This window comes from Boleophthalmus pectinirostris, unplaced genomic scaffold, assembly GCF_026225935.1.
Source record: "Boleophthalmus pectinirostris isolate CB_2022bp ecotype Guang Dong unplaced genomic scaffold, ASM2622593v1 HiC_scaffold_3, whole genome shotgun sequence".
NCBI classification, from domain to species: Eukaryota; Metazoa; Chordata; class Actinopteri; order Gobiiformes; family Gobiidae; genus Boleophthalmus; species Boleophthalmus pectinirostris.
This window is the reverse complement of record NW_026571299.1, coordinates 37822216-37844273: the sequence shown is the minus strand read 5'-3', so window position 1 is coordinate 37844273 and position 22058 is coordinate 37822216. Positions and strand designations below refer to the sequence as shown.

The window sequence follows — 22058 nt, the reverse complement described above, 5'->3', positions numbered from 1 at the left end:
TAAAAAGAATCTAATCCCAGTAACACATTAATACCATTAAATTAAATGAGAACACCTGAATGTTGTCACACACAACTCTGAATTGAAAGGCTAACTGCTATTTGATATTTTAGTCAAAATAATTTAATAATTTTAAAGTATAATTTACAACCTAAACAGCAACATTCTTGCACAGAATAAATGAGATGGCGAAAATAGGTTTTGTTGTGAATTGTTTATTGGAACAATATCATTTGGTCCGTGGTACATACTCTGCACCATAAAAACATAATAAAGCACAAATCAACTTAAACAATATGCTTAGATAAACAAAATCAGAATTCCCTTTCAATTAAAGGGTTCACAAACTTAAAAAAATAACTGATACAGTCTGAAAATATAAACTAAATTATAATGAGCTCAATGAAAGTTTGTGAAGGAAACTTGCTCTGAGGAGAGTGGCCCGCACTTCATTCGCTTCAAGAGTCAAGTTCTCTCCTTTTAAGAACCATGGTACTCATGACTAATAAATTCTAAGGAAGGCCACGCGTGTTTGAGTCAATGCTACTGCATTACAACTGCTCATATAAGTGCGTATAATGCACTCTACATCATAATACATCAATGAAAGACTGCAGTGCATCATCTTCATAAAAATAATGTGCAATCAGTGTTCTCTGTTTTAGCTTTTAGAAAGCAGCTTTAAGGCATTTCCAAAGGAATGGTCAGTCCTGGGTGTTTTTTAAAAGCAGAGTGGAGCCACGTCATCCTCCATGTCAGGGAAGAGGCGCAGGACATCCCGGGAGTATTTGGAGTAACCATTATGAGAGAGAAGGGCTCTCCTGAGAGACATGAAGGACAGAGTCTTGTCCAGCAGCTCGGAGAGTGGAATCCCATTGTGTAAGTGCTCCAGCAGCAGAGCCTTCAGCTTCTCCACACCCACAGTGCACTTCCTCTCCAGCATGTGTAGCTTACACCTGAGGAGCACAGCCCAGTCAGTGCACTGACACAAACACTAAACATTGTCACGTATGATCACAAATACACTTGAGTTTGGTTTGGGCAAATGGTGCCTACCTGAAGAGCTGCTCCTTCACGCTGTCCTGGATGGCGAGGTCCAAATACTGAGACATGTTCAGTTGCAGGAGGTAATCCTTCTTGAGGAGTTTGCTTCAGTTAGGGGAGGTTCAGCTGATGCTTTACCAGTGCATTTCCACCCTGTATTTATGCTCCTCATCTTCTTCCCTCACTGCAGCTCAGCCAATCAGAACCCTCTGAGCACGCCACAATAGACTGAATTTAATGGCTGTCACCCAGAACAGGTGGGATGTTGTTCATAATGCCATATGTCAATGAGATTTACCAAAATATATCCTGGGAATAGTTCTAAAGATGCATGAGGACCACTGACCATGTCGGTTCTCATGGAATACATTAGGAACCTGGCATGAGAAAAAATATACACATACCTAATGTTTTGTTTTTTTAAGGATAATTATATCATCTCATTCATGCTATGTAATATATTAAAATAATAAATTATTCAATTATAATCATTACTAAATTTAAGTATTGAATTGTGTATTAACTGTTATAAGCCAGTTACTCATACACATGAAAAACATATAATGGTGATAAATAAAACAACAATATAATACAATAACAATACAAAAAACAACACAGACCTATAAAGGAAATTATTAGAGAAATGCAAGAATCATATGATGAAATTGACTGAATTAATTCCTGTTTATTTTTCATTCTATCTTATTCTATTCTATTCAAGTCCAGTCAAAAGTAGGTTATTCCAATATATAAAATATTGTATACATTTTTTGAGATATCTTACTTAAAAGAGTCCCCTCCATAACAGTACATAGTAGCCTGTGTAGTGTTTACTGTGAGCAGGCGTTGACGATTAAACTCCATTAGCCAAGGCAGTAAAGTGCCAGAGCAGAGTCCTGGGAACGAGCCCAGGCTTTGTGGCAGCAGACACACTTCTATTGTGTGGAGTGTGGGAAGCCCTGTGCCTCTAACACTCCCAGCAGCACAGGCCTGGAGGGGGCGTGTGACCTGGAGACGCTCCGACCTGTGCACAAGGGGAAAGAGAGAGGGAGGGGGACACTACAGACAGATGGAGGCAAGAGAGTGGATAACTACCAACTTAGATGCAAAAGGATAAAGCCAATGTGAACACACATATTTACTACTGATGAAAGTGGCAAAAAGTCACATACATACAAAAAATTATATCAGATCAAGAATTCACCGGCTAGGCTGTTTACTTAGAGATATATAATATAGTTTACTGTATATTTTCCAACTGTTATTTACATAAAGTGTTCTTCATAAAATAGCAAACACATTATAGTTCTTGCCTTTGTATTGTGTACACGAGTATAAATACATACTGTGTGATTTAAGTATATTTGGTTAATCTGTGATGTTGTTTTTGCAGAACTAAGGGGTTTGCATAAATATACCAGATAAGCCTCTATTAGTGGCTGCTTGAGAAAATACCTAATCCACTGTTTACTTTAGTGTTTACAAAACGAGAGCCACAACAGATAAAAGCAATCTCATAGCCCCACATTATGCAAATGCAGTGTTTACAGTCACAAGCAACTGAAGGAGTACAAACGAGTGTGATACAACATTTAAGTAAATGTTTGTAAAATGTTTGTAACAGGTGTAATTGCATAGAATGCATGTCAATATGCATATACTAGTAGTATGGTTTAGAATGACTGTATAGCGCACTGTCTTGATTTTCAGTAGGTCATAGTTGATGTAATTTAGGGTCACCATGTTCCCAGATACTCTGCTCCTGTCTCGAGTGCTCCACCTGCTCCTAAAGACCCCTTCCACATACACACTCCCATTGTGTGGCATGTGGCAGCTCAACACACTCTATTATGTGACCATGTGCTCTGATTGGCTGAGAGTGTGAGAAACTAGTCCCAGTCCTAGACTCACACATTCATATGGAGATGTGGCTCTATAAATATGAAGCTGAAGGAGCACACAGCAGACTCTCTCCACAGAGCTCTACAGCTCACATCCACACATGGCTCCTACAATCACTGCAGCAGCAGGCCTCTCTCAGGACCACCTCAGCCTCTCTCACAAGGTAAACACAGTTTCATTCTTCTACTCAGCCTTTTATGAGGCCTGTACAGTTTGAGTCAGTCATTTCTGTAGAACAAATGAACTCATGTGTGTCTTGTTGTTGCAGCTGAGAAAGCCTGTGGTGGAGAAGCTGCGCAGAGAGAGGATCAACAGCAGCATTGAGCAGCTCAAGTCTCTCCTGTGTGCAGAGTTCCTCCAACAGCAGCCGGACTCCAAGCTGGAGAAAGCAGACGTCCTGGAGATGACCATCACTGTGCTCACACGTCTGCAGCAGCAGCACAAGAGACACTTCTTGTCCCAGAGCCTCATGAAGAACTCTCAGCAGAGCCACTGCACTGAGCTGCACAACCACAGGGAGGCGCTCTTCTGTCTACAGAGCAGCACCAGCAAAGACAAGAGCAGCAGTGTCTGGAGGCCCTGGTAGAATCCACATTACCTCAGACAAAGGTCACAGTGATGCGCTGCTATTGTGTATGAACAGAAACATGAGTGGATGCTAAAAAGGCTTCATGCCTTACCGCAGACACCTGTTTGTATCCATGTACAAAAGAATCTCCTTGTCAAGTCTCTTCATAATCAGTTAACTCAATGGAGTTGGCATTCCATTTGATTGACCCTCTCATCAAGTGGTTTATGAATCTGTTATAAGATTTATCCCATTATTGTAACTGAATATCTATGTTATGCTATTGAACTTTTTGAAAATATTTCTTTAGCAAAAGATTTAAAACAGTGTTTGTTTGTTTTTATGAAACATTATTGGTATGTTGTGGGGACCCACAGGAGAGTTTTTATGTGTGATTCCTTTTGCTTTTATTTGAATGTCTGATCTTATCAAAGATCCCTGTTTATTGTCACCTCTGTGACTGTAACTGTATAAGCACTAAGTGCTATGGATGTTCCTCTGTGAGGTTCCAACTAATCATGAAATGGTCTGTTTAAAGATCAGTAATTTCATCTAAATCTATTATGAGATTTGTAATTATGACTGTGCATTACCTTAATGCAGATATTAGTTTATTTTAAACTGTTACATTTGCCATGTAATGTTTCCTCCTTAACTCTTTGAGTCCCATGTAATTTAGACACATGTCTAAACTGTGTTGTGATGTATCATCACATATTGTATGACCTCAGGTTGATCTCTGGATCCTGAATAGTAATCATAATAAATGATTTGGCTTCTCAGTTTCTATGTGCAGTGTCTTTATCATGATTTTACCAGTATAGATAGTTGTCTCTAGAGGTTTATATTTAGCAGCTTTTTATCATATTTGGAAATATCAGACATTTAAGTCATAACAAGACAGCGGTTCTTTCAGGATCATAATTACACAGTGAATCTTTGGAATATGTTCAGTTCTCTTTAAATTATCTTTCCACTAATAAGGACATTTTGATTCAAGTACATTTAAACATATGAACCCAAATATAATTTACTTTATAATAGGGTATCAGACAACTGTGTGCACCTGACCTCACGTTCTTTCTTTTGAATTGAACAGTATCCATGTGGTGTGTGGTGTGTGTGGCTCTATCAGGGGTCTGTGCTTCCTGTTCTTTATGATGCTGCTCACAGGCTGTAACTAATGTGATGTGTAAAGGTCCACACACCCCTCATAAGCAGCCCCCGAGCAGAGTGTGGGAAACAGCACAAAGCACACTCACACAGGCTCACAGGGACAATATCAGATCACCCTCATTAATTACATATGTAGGAGGGAGGGTCCCGTCCCAGTCATCTCCTAATATGCACACTCTAGGTTTCTCTACAAAATGTACAATTTATTGTATTTTTGTTTGTTTGTTTGTTTGTTTTTGTTTGTTTGTTTGTTTGTTTTTTTGTAAATTTTAGTTTTTCTTATGTATAATTAAAAAAAAATGTTTTAAGTACACTTTAATTGAATTGCTTTGAGAATTAAATCTATTCTATATTACTATTTGACCACCAAACACACATATCTAATTTCTGATTGCACTTTCACTTTCACTTAAGGGGGACATTTGAATTACATTTTCACTTCTGGACAAGCTCAGGCCAAATCCTGAGAAAAGCAAAGAGATGAATGAGTGAAACTGAGGTGCCCACAGGCTTCTGCAGTGTGTGCATATGTGCACATGTGTGTGTGTGTTTGTTAGGGAGGGGGTTTACCATTAAACAAGGCACGTGGCTATTGTGAAGTGTGTGCTCTGTCAATAAGCCGAGTGTGGGAAAGCAGTGGAGCACTCAGTCACATTGGTGTGTGATTAGCACCTACCACCCACCGCTCGTTCCCTGGGGACAACGGCACACTTCTGGAGAGGCCTGAAAGGTCTGATGTCACCACCAAGTATGCTCCACTGCTTTAGAAGGAAAACTGAGCTATATGGAATGTGAAATCATCTGAATAAATATTATACATCAGTTAGTGAATGTTTAGTCCTACTTTACTGGGCAACTGAGATAAAATATCAAATGCACAAAAAAATTACATAACAATCTAATTTCTTCAGCATTTTTTATAGTTACATTTATTAACATACAATATAGCACTGCAAATATGTGATGTTTTTATACTTCATAAACCCTTACATTAAGATTAACCAAAAGCTTCTTATTTGTGCTTTTAAAGCGTGCTTTGAGGTTAATCTTGATCACTTGATCCTGTGGTGGTACAGCAGCAGTTCTGATTTTTAGGGTCACCACTTTCCCAGAGCTGCACTCAGTCTCAGTGTCTATCTCTCCATCAGAGGCCAGTCTCCACCTGTTCCCCCTGACATCTCACTATTGTCCCCAGAGGCAACAAGAGCATTCACCACGCTCCACATACCTTTTTGTCCCTGTCTGTGCTCTGATTGGCTGAGAGTGTGAGAAACTAGTCCCAGTCCTAGACCCACACATTCATATGGAGATGTGGCTCTATAAATATGAAGCTGAAGGAGCACACAGCAGACTCTCTCCACAGAGCTCTACAGCTCACATCCACACATGGCTCCTACAATCACTGCAGCAACAGGCCTCTCTCAGGACCACCTCAGCCTCTCTCACAAGGTAAACACAGTTTCATTCTTCTACTCAGCCTTTTATGAGGCCTGTACAGTTTGAGTCAGTCATTTCTGTAGAACAAATAAACTCATGTGTGTCTTGTTGTTGCAGATGAGAAAACCTGTGGTGGAGAAGCTGCGCAGAGAGAGGATCAACAGCAGCATTGAGCAGCTCAAGTCTCTCCTGTGTGCAGAGTTCCTCCAACAGCAGCCGGACTCCAAGCTGGAGAAAGCAGACGTCCTGGAGATGACCGTCACTGTGCTCACACGTCTGCAGCAGCAGAACAAGACACACTTCCTGTCCCAGAGCCTCATGAAGAGCTCTCAGCAGAGCCACTGCACTGAGCTGCACAACCACAGGGAGGCGCTCTTCTGTCTACAAAGCAGCACCAGCAAAGACATGAGGCCAGATAACAGTGCTCCCTTGGAGGCCATGGTAGAATTTGCTATTGATTTGAAACCACTGCCACAGAAGTCCAATTCAAGTGACCACATTGGTCAAAAACTGGACTCCAATTCCAAAGAATTTCAAACACCAGGTTCTGGTGAAATTGGACTTTCTCTATCTGAGAAGTAAGATGTTGAATGCATGTTGATTCTGAATAAGAAGAGTACATTTTGTGTGCACAGATGTTGTGTATTATTTAATGCTGTAAGCTCATTGTATCTGATCATTTTTGATCATTTTCTTTCTTTTTTTTTTTTTACCTCTGTGAGGATAATGTGTCTAATAGGCATGTTTACGATCAGTTCAATGGTCATGTATATTATATATGATGCTTTTGGACCCGTGTCACCATGTGACCACATTCATTGATTTGTTTAAAATAATATTTTTAAATTACATTGTCTTTTGTAAAGACAGTTATTCCTTCACTCATTTTGAGAACAATGTCTTGGGCTCAGGTCCTGAGTTTCTTGTGATGTGCCATCACAATGTTTGCTCCAGTGGGAGCTTTATTCAAATGACTTGTGTCATTTCAATAAAAAAAACAATTAACAAAACACTTTTTTGTCTGTATGAGCTTAACATGTCAGGAAATTCAAAAGTTTAAATTTCATATTTTATATTAATAATGCATTAGAGTTATGTAGCACTTTTCCAGACACTCAAAATCAATTTACAATATCTGTTATTATGCGCTCAGTCCATACCCCATGATGATAAGCTACTGTAGCCGTAGCTGCCTCAGGCAGAATGATTCTTGTGTCCTATAAATGGCTGTTGCAAGCTGTAACTATGTAAAAGTTGAAGTGTGCTAGGCAATACAAGATAAAAAAGATGCAAAGAACTTTTGACATCTGTGTATTTATAAGTCAATACACCCCAAATCCTGTAATTTTAACAGACAACTTCAAATAAAATGTCTCTAATATCCAGCTTAATAAATGCTTTATCAATTTAGTTGGTTGCACACTCGGATTAGAAACTGAAACATTATTAGTATGATTGGCCAAGAATCAAGTAATGAATTACTTTTTAAAAATTATTATTCTTGTATAAAATTCTAATTTGAATACTTCCTAGATATGAACCAAAATGTTACAATTACATGTCTCAAATGAGATGCTATTGTCTAAAAAGTACCCTAGCATTACAGAATCTTTACATTCACCATTCATATGACATGAAGATCTCATGGGAGCATCCTCTTTGCCTTTCTCTCATGTGATACATGAGGAGAACATTCAATCTCTATATATGAGGGCTTTCTGTGGGCTAGGGGCACAAAGTGTGCCATTAACTAATACCACTTGTATTTGATTTGCATTAATGATGAGTCAGGGGATTTGGCAAGCACCAAAATTCAGTGGCCACAAACTAAGTCATCAAATCCAATACAGTAAGTTCAAAAATGTACATTACTCTCACATTGCACTTTGTTTTGCCTTTACTTTTGTATATAGATTAGAAAAAAGACTTGTGTCTTGACTTGTATCTTATCTGTAATCACTGGCAGTAAAGACATGTATACTTGTGTGTCCAGATGGTTAGTGACTGGGCCTGTGGTTCTTTTGTGAGCTCCATTCAGAGTAAGTGTGGGAAAGAGAGAGATGAGTGCTCCTCAGCCCAGCACACATCTGCCTCACTGACATTGGATACATGTACAATAACTATTAAAAATACATTTTTTAAATTCCAAACAATTTATTGAATCTATAATACTTACTGAAACTGGAATGTACTTTATAATATAATATAGTATATAAACAAATTTAATCCAATTAAAAACAACTTAAATATTGAAATCATCATCATGTTCTCACATCCATAATAGAAGCAAGGACCATGAGTAATGAGGAATTTAAAAACTCATCATGTAGATCCAATGAAAGTTAAGTTAAGTTATTAAGATTGCACAGTATCATCCAGACATGATGAAGCTTCAAATGTACCATAAGTGTGTGGGCAGAAGTGTGGAGATAGAGCAGCGTGTGTACACTCATTGATCACTGATCGTGCTCAGGAGCAGAGTTTCAATGGGTCACCACTTTCCCAGATCCACACAGAGCTCCGTGTGCTCCTCCTCGTCCCTTGGGACAAAGACATTGTCCTCCTCTTTAATGACCACTGAGCATGTGGCCCAGGCTAACTATTGCTTTCTCTGCTGTCTGTGCTCTGATTGGCTGAGAGTGTGAGAAACTAGTCCCAGTCCTAGACTCACACATTCATATGGAGATGTGGCTCTATAAATATGAAGCTGAAGGAGCACACAGCAGACTCTCTCCACAGAGCTCTACAGCTCACATCCACACATGGCTCCTACAATCACTGCAGCAACAGGCCTCTCTCAGGACCACCTCAGCCTCTCTCACAAGGTAAACACAGTTTCATTCTTCTACTCAGCCTTTTATGAGGCCTGTACAGTTTGAGTCAGTCATTTCTGTAGAACAAATTAACTCATTTTGTGTCTTGTTGTTGCAGCTGAGAAAGCCTGTGGTGGAGAAGCTGCGCAGAGAGAGGATCAACAGCAGCATTGAGCAGCTCAAGTCTCTCCTGTGTGCAGAGTTCTTCCAACAGCAGCCGGACTCCAAGCTGGAGAAAGCAGACGTCCTGGAGATGACCGTCACTGTGCTCACACGTCTGCAGCAGCAGAACAAGACACACTTCCTGTCCCAGAGCCTCATGAAGAACTCTCAGCAGAGCCACTGCACTGAGCTTCACAACCACAGGGAGGCGCTCTTCTGTCTACAAAGCAGCACCAGCAAAGACAAGAGACCAGAGAACAGTGCTCCCTGGAGGCCATGGTAGAATCTCCAGACAGCGTGCTATTCTGTTTTCTGCATTTTATCCATCCATTTTCTTCCATTTTCTTCTGCAGTTTAACAGAAGATATTATTTTCAGTCCTCTTGGACTAACTTTTGAGGTGTCTTTAAGAATGTTTTCTAATAGAAAAATGTTTAGTGTTTGGACTGTTGTGTTTCTAATGGAAATAAGTAGTCTACAGACTGACTGAGCAGACCATGTTGGTCATTGTTATTGAACACCCCTTTTTGGCCCTTTTAATGGCTACTTTTGTATTTCATGTTTTTTGTAAAAATGTGTTATAGTGTTATTTTCATCTCCTGTCCTTCTCATTCAGAGAAGCTCTATTCCAGATCATGTTGATCTGACTTGGGCTCATCCTTTTTGTGGATATTTCATTATTTTCATCTCCTGAGGAACTGGAGAATCTATGGAACAGTGTGTTCTGTGACATTTACCTGAAACTTTATTGATCCTGTTTGTGGATTATTCTTTCTCATGTTGAGTTACACTGTCCTCATGTGATGGACATGGATCAGTTTGATGATCCGTTGTTATTCGTATTCATATATGATTCTATTACTATGTGTATGATCATAATGTCATGATCATATTATTATTTACATGAGCCTGTTTGTGTTGAACTGCTCAGTGTGATGTCTTTTGTAAAGACTAATGTTCCTCCACTCGTTCTGTGTGCTACTCTGTGTCTTGGACTCACGTCTGAGATTTTTATTGTTTCCTGTATCTCATGTTGAGGCTTTATTCATAGCGGAATAAATAAATATTTAAGATTAACACACTGTAAGAGTGCATAATTTTTCACATACAAGGAAAAGATGAAGCAACTTTGGATCTAGGTTCCCTCTCCTCTGGATTTATTCATATTATGTGACACTCACTCAGACTGATGTGGTTGTTGAGTCTAAGTGTAAGGACAGAAAAAAACTCACTCATTGAGCCTAACAGGACTATACACAGCAATATCAGTACAAGACCAGAAAATTTAAAGTTGAAATTAAGTATCCACAGTTTAAATGTTAAAAATAAATAATTAAAATAAATTTGTTGTAAATTCCCTAGTATAACTGATAGTTCAGTAACTTTATTTGTTCAGGGGTCCTTAGGAGCACCATGGTAATGGTGTTACTGCTGTACTGTTTGCTGTATCTTCAGATCATTACCTTTAACAAATCTAGGTCTGCATGAGGGACAGAGGTGGGGTTGTAAATATTGATCTAATTGTTTTTTCAATTGTTATTTAATGTTTTGACGCTAATTAACTTGATTAACTTGATTTAATTACTTATTCTGTGTGATTGTTGATGTAACTCTTTTAACAGTTATTCATAGACTGATTTATATGTGTGTGTAATTTCAGGAGGTAATACAATTTAAATGTTCTTATAGATAACCAGTTGAAAGGATAGATTACCAGACAGAAAGATACAAGAAAGAGCATTAAAGCTCCTCAAATCCATTCAAGTGTCCTTATTCACATTCTGATCAGTGTAGTGCTTGGATGAAATGTCCCAGCATACATTGCATATAGTCTACATACCTAGTTATCTCCAATAAAACTACTTTACAGAAATGTATATTATTTGTTCATTTGGTCAGGACAGTGGATGTTAATGAAGAGAAGATGCCAGACTGTAACAGTGAGCTAATTTCCTCTCATAAACACTCTCTCATTCATACACCGTTGTACACCAACTCTGGAGGTAGGGTGGGTGAAGTTTCTTGCCTAAGGACACAAAAACAGTACACACTAAATCCACTGCTGCTCCACTACAGCTCCTGGTATTTGTAGCAGTCACCCATTCCAGTACAAACCAAGTCCATTATTGCTGGTATGGTTATTAACAGTACACCCAGTAGCCTATATTATGTTTTTTATGACCTAAACTAATTAAATGTTAACAAATTATAAGCACACAGCAAGAAGCAGCCTCAACACCCACATGTCTGTATCCAGCCTTCTGAATGGCAAGAAACCAAACATGGAAATTAGAGGAATTTTGAACAGACATCAACAATAGATACGTTTATTTTGTTGTAGAACTTTATTAAGTAATGGAAGATGCTCTTGACTGCTCCTCTTGCTGGTCAGCAGAACTTTGAACAGTACTTTAGGACGAAGCCAACTGTACCATTCAAAAACATCAGTGATAAGGATGTCATGATATAACCATTACTATGAAAAAAAAAAAAATCACAATTTTACAAGTATTCATAATTACTTACACAAAACAATAGTGCAATCCTTAATTCTCTTTTATTCACATTCTAGTGAAGATGTATGTAGTTTAAAAACACAGTGGAGCCCTTCCTGTGTTTCCCATTTGAGAGAAGAACTCAGTCTAAATATGCAGGGATTGTGTGTTAAACAAAACACAATTCCAAGTATGTTTGTGATGAAGCAACATTATAACATAGATAAGATAATAGCATAATGTGGGCCCTTTAACGTAGACTTAAAGACTCACTATGTATGTAACTTTTTGAGGAATGGGCCACTACCTGCTTGTGTAAATAGTTAGAACCTCATTTGTGAAAGATTCAGACATCCTCAGATTTCCATGCTGGCATGTGTCCAGATGGTTAGTGACTGAGGCCTGTGGTTCTTTTGTGAGCTCCATTAACAGAGTAAGTGTGGGAAAGAGAGAGATGAGTGCTCCTCAGCCCAGCACACATCTGCCTCACTGACACTGGATACATGCAGAAAAATTCTGTAATTATAATAATGGAAACATAATGCTGTATTTAAAACACAGTATTTAAGTCCATTTTCAATAGAAAAAGGCTTGCAACTTCAAAGTAACATTCTCAAAAACTATGCCTTTAATTGTGAGAGTGTAACATCTGATTCATCTAGGAGTTTATTTTTTCTTTTATTATTCCATTTTTTAAAAAAAAAAGTTCTTTGTTATTTTATCATATTGTGATCAGTCTGCTACTGTACACAAATAATTTTCTTTGTAGATCAGTAAAGTTTGTCTAAGTCTAAGAGTCGTCCAAGGTAGAAAAGGTTTCAGAAGTAGTCATATGAATTCTGTTTTTGAACTTTTGGATATGAGCCAAAACATGTTGACTTCAAAAACACTGTCTAGATGACGACCTGTGAAACTTTGGATTTTTCTTATTCCTATTTATGTGTAAACAACCTTTGCAGGCCAACTTGCAGCACCTTGAGCCACCCTAGTAGGCCCAGACTCACATCAAGGAAACAAATATATTTAAGTAAATCTGTACATAGTGCTGCTACTATATTCAGGCATTTCTTGTGTGTTATAATGAGGAGTAGTAAAGATCTGTACAGTAGCCCACGTGCAGGCAGAAGTGTGGAGATAGAGCAGCGTGTGTACACTCATTGATCACTGATCGTGCTCAGGAGCAGAGTTTCAATGGGTCACCACTTTCCCAGATCCACACAGAGCTCCGTGTGCTCCTCCTCGTCCCTTGGGACAAAGACATTGTCCTCCTCTTTAATGACCACTGAGCATATGGCCCTGGCTAACTATTGCTTTCTCTGCTGTCTGTGCTCTGATTGGCTGAGAGTGTGAGAAACTAGTCCCAGTCCTAGACTCACACATTCATATGGAGATGTGGCTCTATAAATATGAAGCTGAAGGAGCACACAGCAGACTCTCTCCACAGAGCTCTACAGCTCACATCCACACATGGCTCCTACAATCACTGCAGCAACAGGCCTCTCTCAGGACCACCTCAGCCTCTCTCACAAGGTAAACACAGTTTCATTCTTCTACTCAGCCTTTTATGAGGCCTGTACAGTTTGAGTCAGTCATTTCTGAGGAACAAATGAACTCATTTTGTGTCTTGTTGTTGCAGCTGAGAAAGCCTGTGGTGGAGAAGCTGCGCAGAGAGAGGATCAACAGCAGCATTGAGCAGCTCAAGTCTCTCCTGTGTGCAGAGTTCCTCCAACAGCAGCCAGACTCCAAGCTGGAGAAAGCAGACGTCCTGGAGATGACCGTCACTGTGCTCACACGTCTGCAGCAGCAGAACAAAACACACTTCCTGTCCCAGAGCCTCATGAAGAACTCTCAGCAGAGCCACTGCACTGAGCTTCACAACCACAGGGAGGCGCTCTTCTGTCTACAAAGCAGCACCAGCAAAGACAAGAGACCAGAGAACAGTGCTCCCTGGAGGCCATGGTAGAATCTCCAGACAGCGTGCTATTCTGTTTTCTGCATTTTATCCATCCATTTTCTTCCATTTTCTTCTGCAGTTTAACAGAAGATATTATTTTCAGTCCTCTTGGACTTACTTTTGAGGTGTCTTTAAGAATGTTTTCTAATAGAAAAATGTTTAGTGTTTGGACTGTTGTGTTTCTAATGGAAATAAGTAGTCTACAGACTGACTGAGCAGACCATGTTGGTCATTGTTATTGAACACCCCTTTTTGGCCCTTTTAATGGCTACTTTTGTATTTCATGTTTTTTGTAAAAATGTGTTATAGTGTTATTTTCATCTCCTGTCCTTCTCATTCAGAGAAGCTCTATTCCAGATCATGTTGATCTGACTTGGGCTCATCCTTTTTGTGGATATTTCATTATTTTCATCTCCTGAGGAACTGGAGAATCTATGGAACAGTGTGTTCTGTGACATTTACCTGAAACTTTATTGATCCTGTTTGTGGATTATTCTTTCTCATGTTGAGTTACACTGTCCTCATGTGATGGACATGGATCAGTTTGATGATCCGTTGTTATTCGTATTCATATATGATTCTATTACTATGTGTATGATCATAATGTCATGATCATATTATTATTTACATGAGCCTGTTTGTGTTGAACTGCTCAGTGTGATGTCTTTTGTAAAGACTAATGTTCCTCCACTCGTTCTGTGTGCTACTCTGTGTCTTGGACTCACGTCTGAGATTTTTATTGTTTCCCGTATCTCATGTTGAGGCTTTTCCTGTTTTAGTTATTTAATAAAAAAAAAAATAATAATAAAAAAAAGAAAAACATTACAACCAATACAACCTGGATTTTATAATAGACCACAAGGGGGAAGTGTTGGACAGATAAAAAATTAGTAGTGAAGTATTATACATATCTGCAATGGAAAGTGATTTGTAGTGTCTTATTTGTTGTGTTTTTATTCTAAAAGAAAAAAAAGATTGCATTTTAATTCAAAATCATTTCATATAGACAGGACAGTGGGAATGCTTTAGGATACTTATATTCATAATGCTTTAAAGTAACTTCAGAAAGTTTGCATTTGCAGTAGAGAGGACCTTATTCTAATGTGTTTAATACAGTAAAATCAGCTTTTGGAGATATATGTACATATGCAATGACTAAGCTGTTGTTTCTCAGCTATATAAGTCACTGTTTAATTACCTTTTACAGTCTAGTTGTAAACCTTTTAATCCCCTTAATACCAGAATGGTAATTCTCATTCTTGGAATGAAACCATCACAGAATATAGTTAATACATTTATTCATGCTGTAAATCATTTGAATAAAATAGCTTCTATGTAAAACAATGTACTATAATACAGAGTACCATGTATATACACACAGTGAAAAATAAACTACAATATATACAGTACACTCAACAATGGTTATTTATGTACATATTAGTGAGGTGATGTGTTTACATAAGATTTGGGGAAAGCTGCCTAGGTGCAACATTCACTTTTTGGTCAGCCATAACAAATCATAGAATGTAGTCTACAAAGTAGTCTTAAATAGGACTGAGGTATCTGTGGTAAAAACTAAAATCATTTGTGTGTGTTTTTTTTTTTTGTTTGTTTGTTTGTTTGTTTTGTTGTTTTGTTTTTTCTATTTACAGAGCAGCAAAGTGAGGAGTCACATGACCATCAGCAACAGTGATGTTGTCTTCATGTCAGCAAGATTCAGCCTGGTGGAACAGACAATGTGTAAGTAATAGTTTTACTTTCTGGTTGCAGGATTTACATCTTACTTCTAAATATACAGTTCACAATACCTCATCTCCTGATAAAGGCAACAGGCAGCTCTCTGTTGGGAACTAAAAGTCCAGAGTGGATCACATCCAGGGGCTCATTATCAGTTGCCACAATCTCGAAGTCTCGTACCAGCTATAGAAAGAAAGCAGTGGGTATGTGAGTCCACTCAACCACATCAAGTGACCACACTTTAGAATATATATATATAGCTTTGAGTTATGCAAGGCTAATAGTAGCTATTTTTATTCCAAGTTAAATTCAATTTGCTTAATCTGAAAGTAATTTTGTTTGTACTTGTACAAGACTTTCAAATTGACACATGACATTAACCTTGTTTCAGTTATGATGAACTAGAAGAGCATTTTTACAGGCTAATATTTGTAATTCTTATTCATGTGTTTTGTACTGTTTTGTGGGTTTTGTTTTGTAACCAAATAAGGAAAGACTAATAAAGCTAGGTGTGAGCAAGGTGTGTTTTCTTCCAAACACATATTTGTGAATATTGACAGTTCATCAAGTATATGTTGTATTTTGCACATTCGTAAAAATATCTAGTTTGATTAAAGGCACTGCCATTCTAACCAATGTGGTCTGCTATTTCTTACCCAACACATTGCTAGCTGCAGCTGTAGTTCGGCTAGTCTTCGTCCAATACACATCCTCTTTCCAATGCCAAAGGGCACATAGGCAAAAGGGTTGATGGTGCTAGTCTCCCGCAGCCATCGCTCAGGCTTGAACTGTTTGGTATCATCAAAGTACGCTTCATTGGAGCCCAGTGCATGACTGTTAATCATTAAAACTGTCTGTGAATGGACAAAGGGATAATTAAAAAGTAGCACAAATGGTAAATTAAAATGTACACTTTAAATCGTATTACAAGTTGAAAGTCCACTGTTGTTAGTGATTTATTTTGTAATGCATGCAATAGTTTTGTAATTCCCATCCCTTAGTCAAATGAATAATTATAAGTATGTATAAAACTAAGCCACAAGCCACTTACTCCTTTGGGAATGGCATAATCTCCCAACACAGTGTCTTTGTCCAGAGTCCTGCTTGTGAATGGGACTGATGGCGACAACCTGTAAGAATTCACAAAAGCACATGGATATATGGCCTCTGTAGAGCAATAGTGTAGCATGCCACATACATGTATAAGTAGTTAAGCAGAAGGGGAGCTAAACATGTTTTTCACAAGGCCATATGAGGTGATATAATCTCCAGTCACAGGTCATATACATTCCCTTGGTGATATGGTTAAAGTATTAGCTTTAAATAACATGTCAGGCAACTTGTGACTGCACAAGATCAAAAAGCAAATGAGGACAAGAACGTGAACGTGACCAGGTGGGGCCATTTTAAGCCATAAGTGGTCATGCTACTTTTACTCTGAAAGAGCACATTTTTGGAGATAGTCATATGTCGATGAGATAGTGGATAAACCACAGTCTGAGATTGATGTAAAACTGCTGACCATTTACAGTAATCAGATTTTACTGTACTCTGTGTGGATATTTTTATAGATACATATAGTCACTTACATTTTACTAGGATGTAGCTTAATTGTTCTTTTATGCATTCTGAGACCTGCACCTTTATCATGTAATTACTATCAGTAAACAGAAACACTTTGCTCTCAGTGATTGTGAGAAAATATATGCCTTTAGTTTAATCTGATCAAATAAACCAATGTGAAAATGTCACCAAACATGAAACATGAATGATCAAAAGGGGTCCTATTTTTTTGGAGTTCCTCAAGCTGCAGATGTTTGAGAGTAATGCCTTTTATGTGTCTTTTCAGGAACAGTCTTTAATTCAGACCCATGAGAGCAAAATTATTAGAACAGATTAGAAATATGGCTGCCTCTAACCTTTTGTTTGCCTTTTTTTTTTTCGGGGGTTGAAAATGATTCACTTCTTAGCAGGCCTTGGCTTGCCTAATTCGTTTGACTAAGCTATTGCCCCCTGTGACTGGATAATAAAATGTTTTCCCCTGTGTGACATCACCCTTTCAGCTTCCTGATTTCTGGAATGTGGAAGTGTGAGTGCTCTACTGTACCTCATGGACTCCTTGAGACAGGCCTTGAGGTAGGGCATGCTTTTGATGTGCTCTCCACATGGGTCTTGGTCTGGGGGCACCACAGCTCGGATCTCCTCCAGCAGCTTTCTCTGGGCGCCAGGGTTACGTGACAGGTTGAAAATAGCCCACAGCATACTGTTGGCGGTCTGAGAAACGTAAACACGACGAGTTCAAGAACGGTGCCGTGGAAGCCAACGGGGAAGCCAAGGAGGAAATGAAGCAGAGAGAGATGTCACTTAGTAAAGCAGTTACTCAGAGTGCATTCCACTGAGGGGTCCTAAAAGGAGCTCAGTTACACTTGCACCACATTCATTTTCAAGGGACTGTAACAACAGCACCTGTTTATATACATACACCTTTTTGACCTAAAAGGAAATAGACTTAAGTTTTGGTGCACTGGCTGATAACTACATGAGAAATACTTGATTCATAATGAACAAACCATTAGAATGTTTCCAGTTAAGTAACTAGTTTACTTAATTAAGATTAGGAGTTAGTGTTAATTAATTAAGTAAGTCTGAATCATTTTAATAAAACAAGTCTTTCTTCATGCCTTATTATGGCTAAGTAAGGTGAATAAGGTTAATTATTAAGTGTGAAAATGTGTTATATGCAGTAGTTTATGAATGCTACTAACCGTCTCTACTCCTCCGATCTGGAGCTCAGTGATGGCAGCATACAGCTCCTTTTTGGAAAGACAGCTGTGATGTAAGATGTCACCAATTAAGTCATCAGGTGCTCGGTTTGTGTTCCTCTTCATTTTCTTGTCGATGTAGACTTTGGCTGAGGAGAAAAGCAATAAAGTCAAGACACAGTTTAAGGTCGGTTATGGAAGGCATCAAGTATTTAATACATATCACAATGTTCTGATTAACATAAAAGTGTTATCCTTAATGAGGAATCCACAGCAAATCATTAGCAAGTGTATAAGGCAGGTGTTTTTACTACAGATGCCCTTCCTGATTCTACCGGTCCAATATTCTGTGAGAGCAACCTTGAAAAAGCCTACTTTATCATTTTCAACCAGTAGGAGGAGCTTTGGTCAATTTTAAATGATTTTACCTCTATGTGCCAAGATTTGTTTTCTATGTAAAATGTTGTATACATTCCATAGCTTAATGTAGGCCTATGTGTGTTTGAGGAAACTGTGAAGAAGCATATGGTTTCTTATGGCTCCAGATAGTCCAAATATTTGGCACACATCTCCCACATCTGTTTTACTACAGAACTTTATGTTCACCCGACTGATGACTAACAAGGATGAACAACTTCTACCTCTTACTGGAAATAAGTGGAAAAAACTGTATCCATGCTTACCGGTGCTGAAAATGCGGTCCCAAGCTGCTGTGTGATCCTGCCATGTTTTAGTGTTGAGACTCCTGTGAAGCTCCACTGGTGTCACCATCATCATGCCAAAAGTGCTCATCATCTACAGAGAAGAAACAATATAAGAAACAAGATTCAATCACTAGACCCCTTTTGTTCCTTGCACCCATTACCCCTGTCACCCCTTATCTCTTCTCTGTGTGTTATTGGTTTGCCCCAGTAAATCCAAGTAAATACAATCAGAAAGCTTGATGGGTAGCTCAGTTCACCTGACCTCGGCCCTGCGTGAACCTGCTGAACTAGCCTCTGTAGTCAGTGCAAAGGAAAGTGTTTGCACTCACTGTCTTCACTGCTGTGATGAAGTTCATAGCTTCCTCGTTGACTTTCTCTTGCAAAAGACCAAACCTCTTGTCATACAGAACCAGGCAAATCGCTACAAACAAAACAAACTGAGTTAGTACAATTAACAAAAAAATGTATTCGAGAGCAGGATTTATTAAATAAACATGATATGATAAGTAAATGAATCAGAGTGCTTAAAGCACTGCTAAAAAAAACATGTAGCATATTTAAGACATAAGTCCAACCTGTTGAGGTTGGACCAGTTAGTAACCTCTTCTTAACTTATAATTAGGCTACAAAATAAAATATGACTTACTTTCAAATGACCATTTATTCAGCTCGAAGTACAAATCCTCAATTTTTCCATTCTTGTTAATATTTTTAATTCTTCCAACAAAATCCACCAACACCTTTAACAAGAACAAAACAGATCGTTAGCCAACATTTTAGCTTAACCGAAACGAAGAGACTAAAATTGCAATAGTTATCTTAGCTTGAAAATGTAGCCCACCTGGTTGATTTTGTTGTCAAGTTTCACCACCTCTGTGGGCTTCATGAGCTTGTGCTGGAACGCGCTCCTCACTCTTTGCCAGTCTTTCCCCTCTCTGTCAAACGGGTTGTTATTACAATTCAGTCCAAACTCTTCCTAATTTTACGTGCTCTTCAAATGTTGCTCGCACTTACAGAATGAGGAGTCCGTATGCCTCGTTTCTTAGGTCTCTGTAAGCTTTCCACGGCTTGATCTCCAGTCTCTGAGGGTAATTGCCCTCCTTCCGATAGAGCGCCTCCAGCAAACAAGGCGCACCAATGTGCACTGACTCAAAGGAGCCCAGTTTCAATCGGAAAATCTTACCAAATTTCTTGTGGTAATCAACCTTAAAAGGAAAAAAAAAGAAGAAGAAAAAAAAAAGAATAAAGAAATAAGGAACATTAAACAGTGTTACGATGCTGGTAATTAAAGAAAAAGCACATGTGTATTTTCTCTAAAATAAATATGCATCCAGAGTAGTCAAACCGTACCAGAGCCTCGTGTTGCCTAGTGAGCCCTCCTTTACGCAGAAGTTCTACCAGACTGCCAACTAGGGGCCAATTGGTAGGACCAGGAATGGCATCCAGGCTGTGCGCAGCATGCGCTCTGGAGGCTGCATGAGGGCAGAGCGGCGCTGTCTCCACAGCATCCTTCTCCTCCAGCACACACACTGAGGACGTGGGCTTAAAATGCTGCAGTCCCACTGACTTCTTTTTCAGCAGCTCCACTATCTGGGGAACCTTCTGTATTTGCGCTCGCATCGTTGATAGGTTTGTGATGTTCTTTGTTGTGTTAGCGGTTGTCGTTTCTTGGAAGTGTCACACCTTGCCACAATATATATAGCCAGAGAGAGCCAATCAGGGCTCTGTGCGCCATGGTGTGGCCGTCGAGCCCACCATTCATTTATGGATCCACGTTGAAAGGATCGTATGACCCCAGATAGACCGAGAGGAAGTGGCCAGCATTATAAATAAACACACAAGCCACCGCTGAGGTGACGCGGTTCGCTTGAACCGTGTTTCAGCGCGACCCGCAACGAAAAAAAGCGAAACTTTGGCAATGCAAATACTACTGCCACCGTGGGCAAATATTTGAGTGAGTGCAGTGTAGTCAGTGGACGATCTGTTTGTGTGTTTTGCGCTGTGTCCTTTGAGTTGGATGACTCAAATCTCTCACATCATTTTAAACTGTTTTGTTAAGACAGTGATGTAGTAAGGAGAGCATCTTCTCATACTCAAGTCATACATTCACATTCTTTAAAAACTGCAAAAAAATCTATCAGGAATTAAATTATTTCATTATTTTAAAAATCTACGTTTTCGTCCTTAGTATCGGCATTTCCAAATGTGCCATTGTAAAACTGTCAAAGAATGATAAATGCTCAATTAATATTGTTGATGAATACATCTGTGACAGAGGACTTCAAACCCCTGCTACATGCCATACTGAAGACACGGCTGGCAAAGTCAACTGGCACAGTGCATTGTATGAAAACATGTTTCCTCTCAATGCTCTATATGCGCAAAGAAAACCATGCCTCCTCTTTCTTTTTGATTTCCTGCAGAAAACTGACAAAATGCACAATGTAAGCTATTTGTCATCATAGAAGGGTCAAGAAATGTTATTTTATTAAAATACATTATTAAAGTACAATCTGCAGTATATCAAATTTTGTTTTGTGTGTTTTAAAGTGGTCCTTTGGGGACGTTGCAGAGACAGATATGTGATTAGGTGCACTGAGAGAAGCTGACCTGCAAAGACCGCAGGATGGGCCACACAAACCTCATGACTGCTGCCTGCTGTCCAGATTGACTGACAGGTCAGTGAGTTCGGCTCTGAGCGCAGCTATTCTGTACATCAGCCAGGCACATGCGAAGAAACACAGTCATGCATGCACCCTGAGTTCAAGCCCACATTCATGTGTGCTCACAGACCACCGTGCTGGAAAAATAATGTGGAGGCCTGAGAAGAGGAGATTAGTTCGCTTTAGACTTACACTCACAGTGGGGATGTAAGCAGCACATACAGTCACATCAGTAAGTGGTCACATAACGGCACTGACCTAGAATGTGTGGTGCCCCTTCCCCAAAGCCCACCCTTACACCAAAAATGAAAATATTTACAGCATAGACAGAGTGAAGTAATGCACTGAGAGCACTGCCACTGCATTGCACTGGGTTCACTGAGCAAAGCCTGGTCCATAGGAGATTCTCACCATGTCCTAACCTTACTGTACATGACAGTCCGCCTGTCAGCTGCAACACGATTGACTGCACATTCTGTGTGCCTTCATTAAGCATTAACATTCTTGACCACAAGCCAGTTTTGATATCATTCAGCATAAAGTTTGACACACAGATGAACAATAGTGTATAGATTATTGAAACTGGTCCAAAAGTGGGTTGTGATTAAAATGATGGGGAAGGTCCCTGTGAAGCTACAGCTT

The 22058-nt window shown here is 39.1% G+C and overlaps 4 protein-coding genes and 1 pseudogene across 4 annotated transcripts; 4 read left to right on the top strand and 1 right to left on the bottom strand.

Annotated features, from left to right (window-relative positions):
• The first annotated feature begins 3040 nt into the window (after window positions 1-3040).
• Window positions 3041-3532, top strand: LOC110171156 (transcription factor HES-5-like). The gene is made up of 2 exons (XM_020936844.2): window positions 3041-3109; window positions 3215-3532. The coding sequence occupies exons 1-2, from the start codon at window positions 3047-3049 to the stop codon at window positions 3530-3532; spliced, it is 381 nt and encodes a 126-aa protein (XP_020792503.2). The 5' UTR covers window positions 3041-3046.
• A 2529-nt stretch (window positions 3533-6061) lies between these two features.
• On the top strand, window positions 6062-6572 carry LOC110171157 (transcription factor HES-5-like; annotated as a pseudogene).
• A 2311-nt stretch (window positions 6573-8883) lies between these two features.
• LOC110171158 (transcription factor HES-5-like) lies at window positions 8884-9385 on the top strand. The gene is made up of 2 exons (XM_020936846.2): window positions 8884-8952; window positions 9059-9385. The coding sequence occupies exons 1-2, from the start codon at window positions 8890-8892 to the stop codon at window positions 9383-9385; spliced, it is 390 nt and encodes a 129-aa protein (XP_020792505.2). The 5' UTR covers window positions 8884-8889.
• Window positions 9386-13057: 3672 nt separating this feature from the next.
• Window positions 13058-13559, top strand: LOC110171159 (transcription factor HES-5-like). Its single transcript, XM_020936847.2, has 2 exons — window positions 13058-13126; window positions 13233-13559. The coding sequence occupies exons 1-2, from the start codon at window positions 13064-13066 to the stop codon at window positions 13557-13559; spliced, it is 390 nt and encodes a 129-aa protein (XP_020792506.1). The 5' UTR covers window positions 13058-13063.
• A 1272-nt stretch (window positions 13560-14831) lies between these two features.
• Window positions 14832-20546, bottom strand: LOC110171174 (1,25-dihydroxyvitamin D(3) 24-hydroxylase, mitochondrial). The gene is made up of 12 exons (XM_020936863.2): window positions 20104-20546; window positions 19768-19958; window positions 19595-19688; window positions 19400-19493; window positions 19083-19174; window positions 18733-18844; window positions 18053-18198; window positions 17395-17561; window positions 16339-16417; window positions 15944-16141; window positions 15359-15470; window positions 14832-15271 (listed from the first exon to the last, which is right to left on the bottom strand). Exons 1-11 carry the CDS (start codon window positions 20371-20373, stop codon window positions 15360-15362), a joined length of 1554 nt encoding a protein of 517 aa, XP_020792522.1. The 5' UTR covers window positions 20374-20546; the 3' UTR covers window positions 14832-15271; window position 15359.
• Window positions 20547-22058: the final 1512 nt, after the last annotated feature.

Bases quoted from the DNA above. Each gene is read 5' to 3' on its own strand.
- LOC110171174 (XM_020936863.2), bottom strand. From the start codon at position 20,373: ATGCGAGCGCAAATACAGAAGGTTCCCCAGATAGTGGAGCTGCTGAAA. The intron at 19,175-19,399 runs GTAAGTCATATT...TTTTGTTTGTAG, and splicing joins GAATAAATGGTCATTTGAAA to CGATTTGCCTGGTTCTGTAT. The intron at 16,142-16,338 runs GTAAGTGGCTTG...GTCCATTCACAG, and splicing joins ATTATGCCATTCCCAAAGGA to ACAGTTTTAATGATTAACAG.
- LOC110171159 (XM_020936847.2), top strand. From the start codon at position 13,064: ATGGCTCCTACAATCACTGCAGCAACAGGCCTCTCTCAGGACCACCTC. The intron at 13,127-13,232 runs GTAAACACAGTT...TTGTTGTTGCAG, and splicing joins ACCTCAGCCTCTCTCACAAG to CTGAGAAAGCCTGTGGTGGA.
- LOC110171158 (XM_020936846.2), top strand. From the start codon at position 8,890: ATGGCTCCTACAATCACTGCAGCAACAGGCCTCTCTCAGGACCACCTC. The intron at 8,953-9,058 runs GTAAACACAGTT...TTGTTGTTGCAG, and splicing joins ACCTCAGCCTCTCTCACAAG to CTGAGAAAGCCTGTGGTGGA.
- LOC110171156 (XM_020936844.2), top strand. From the start codon at position 3,047: ATGGCTCCTACAATCACTGCAGCAGCAGGCCTCTCTCAGGACCACCTC. The intron at 3,110-3,214 runs GTAAACACAGTT...TTGTTGTTGCAG, and splicing joins ACCTCAGCCTCTCTCACAAG to CTGAGAAAGCCTGTGGTGGA.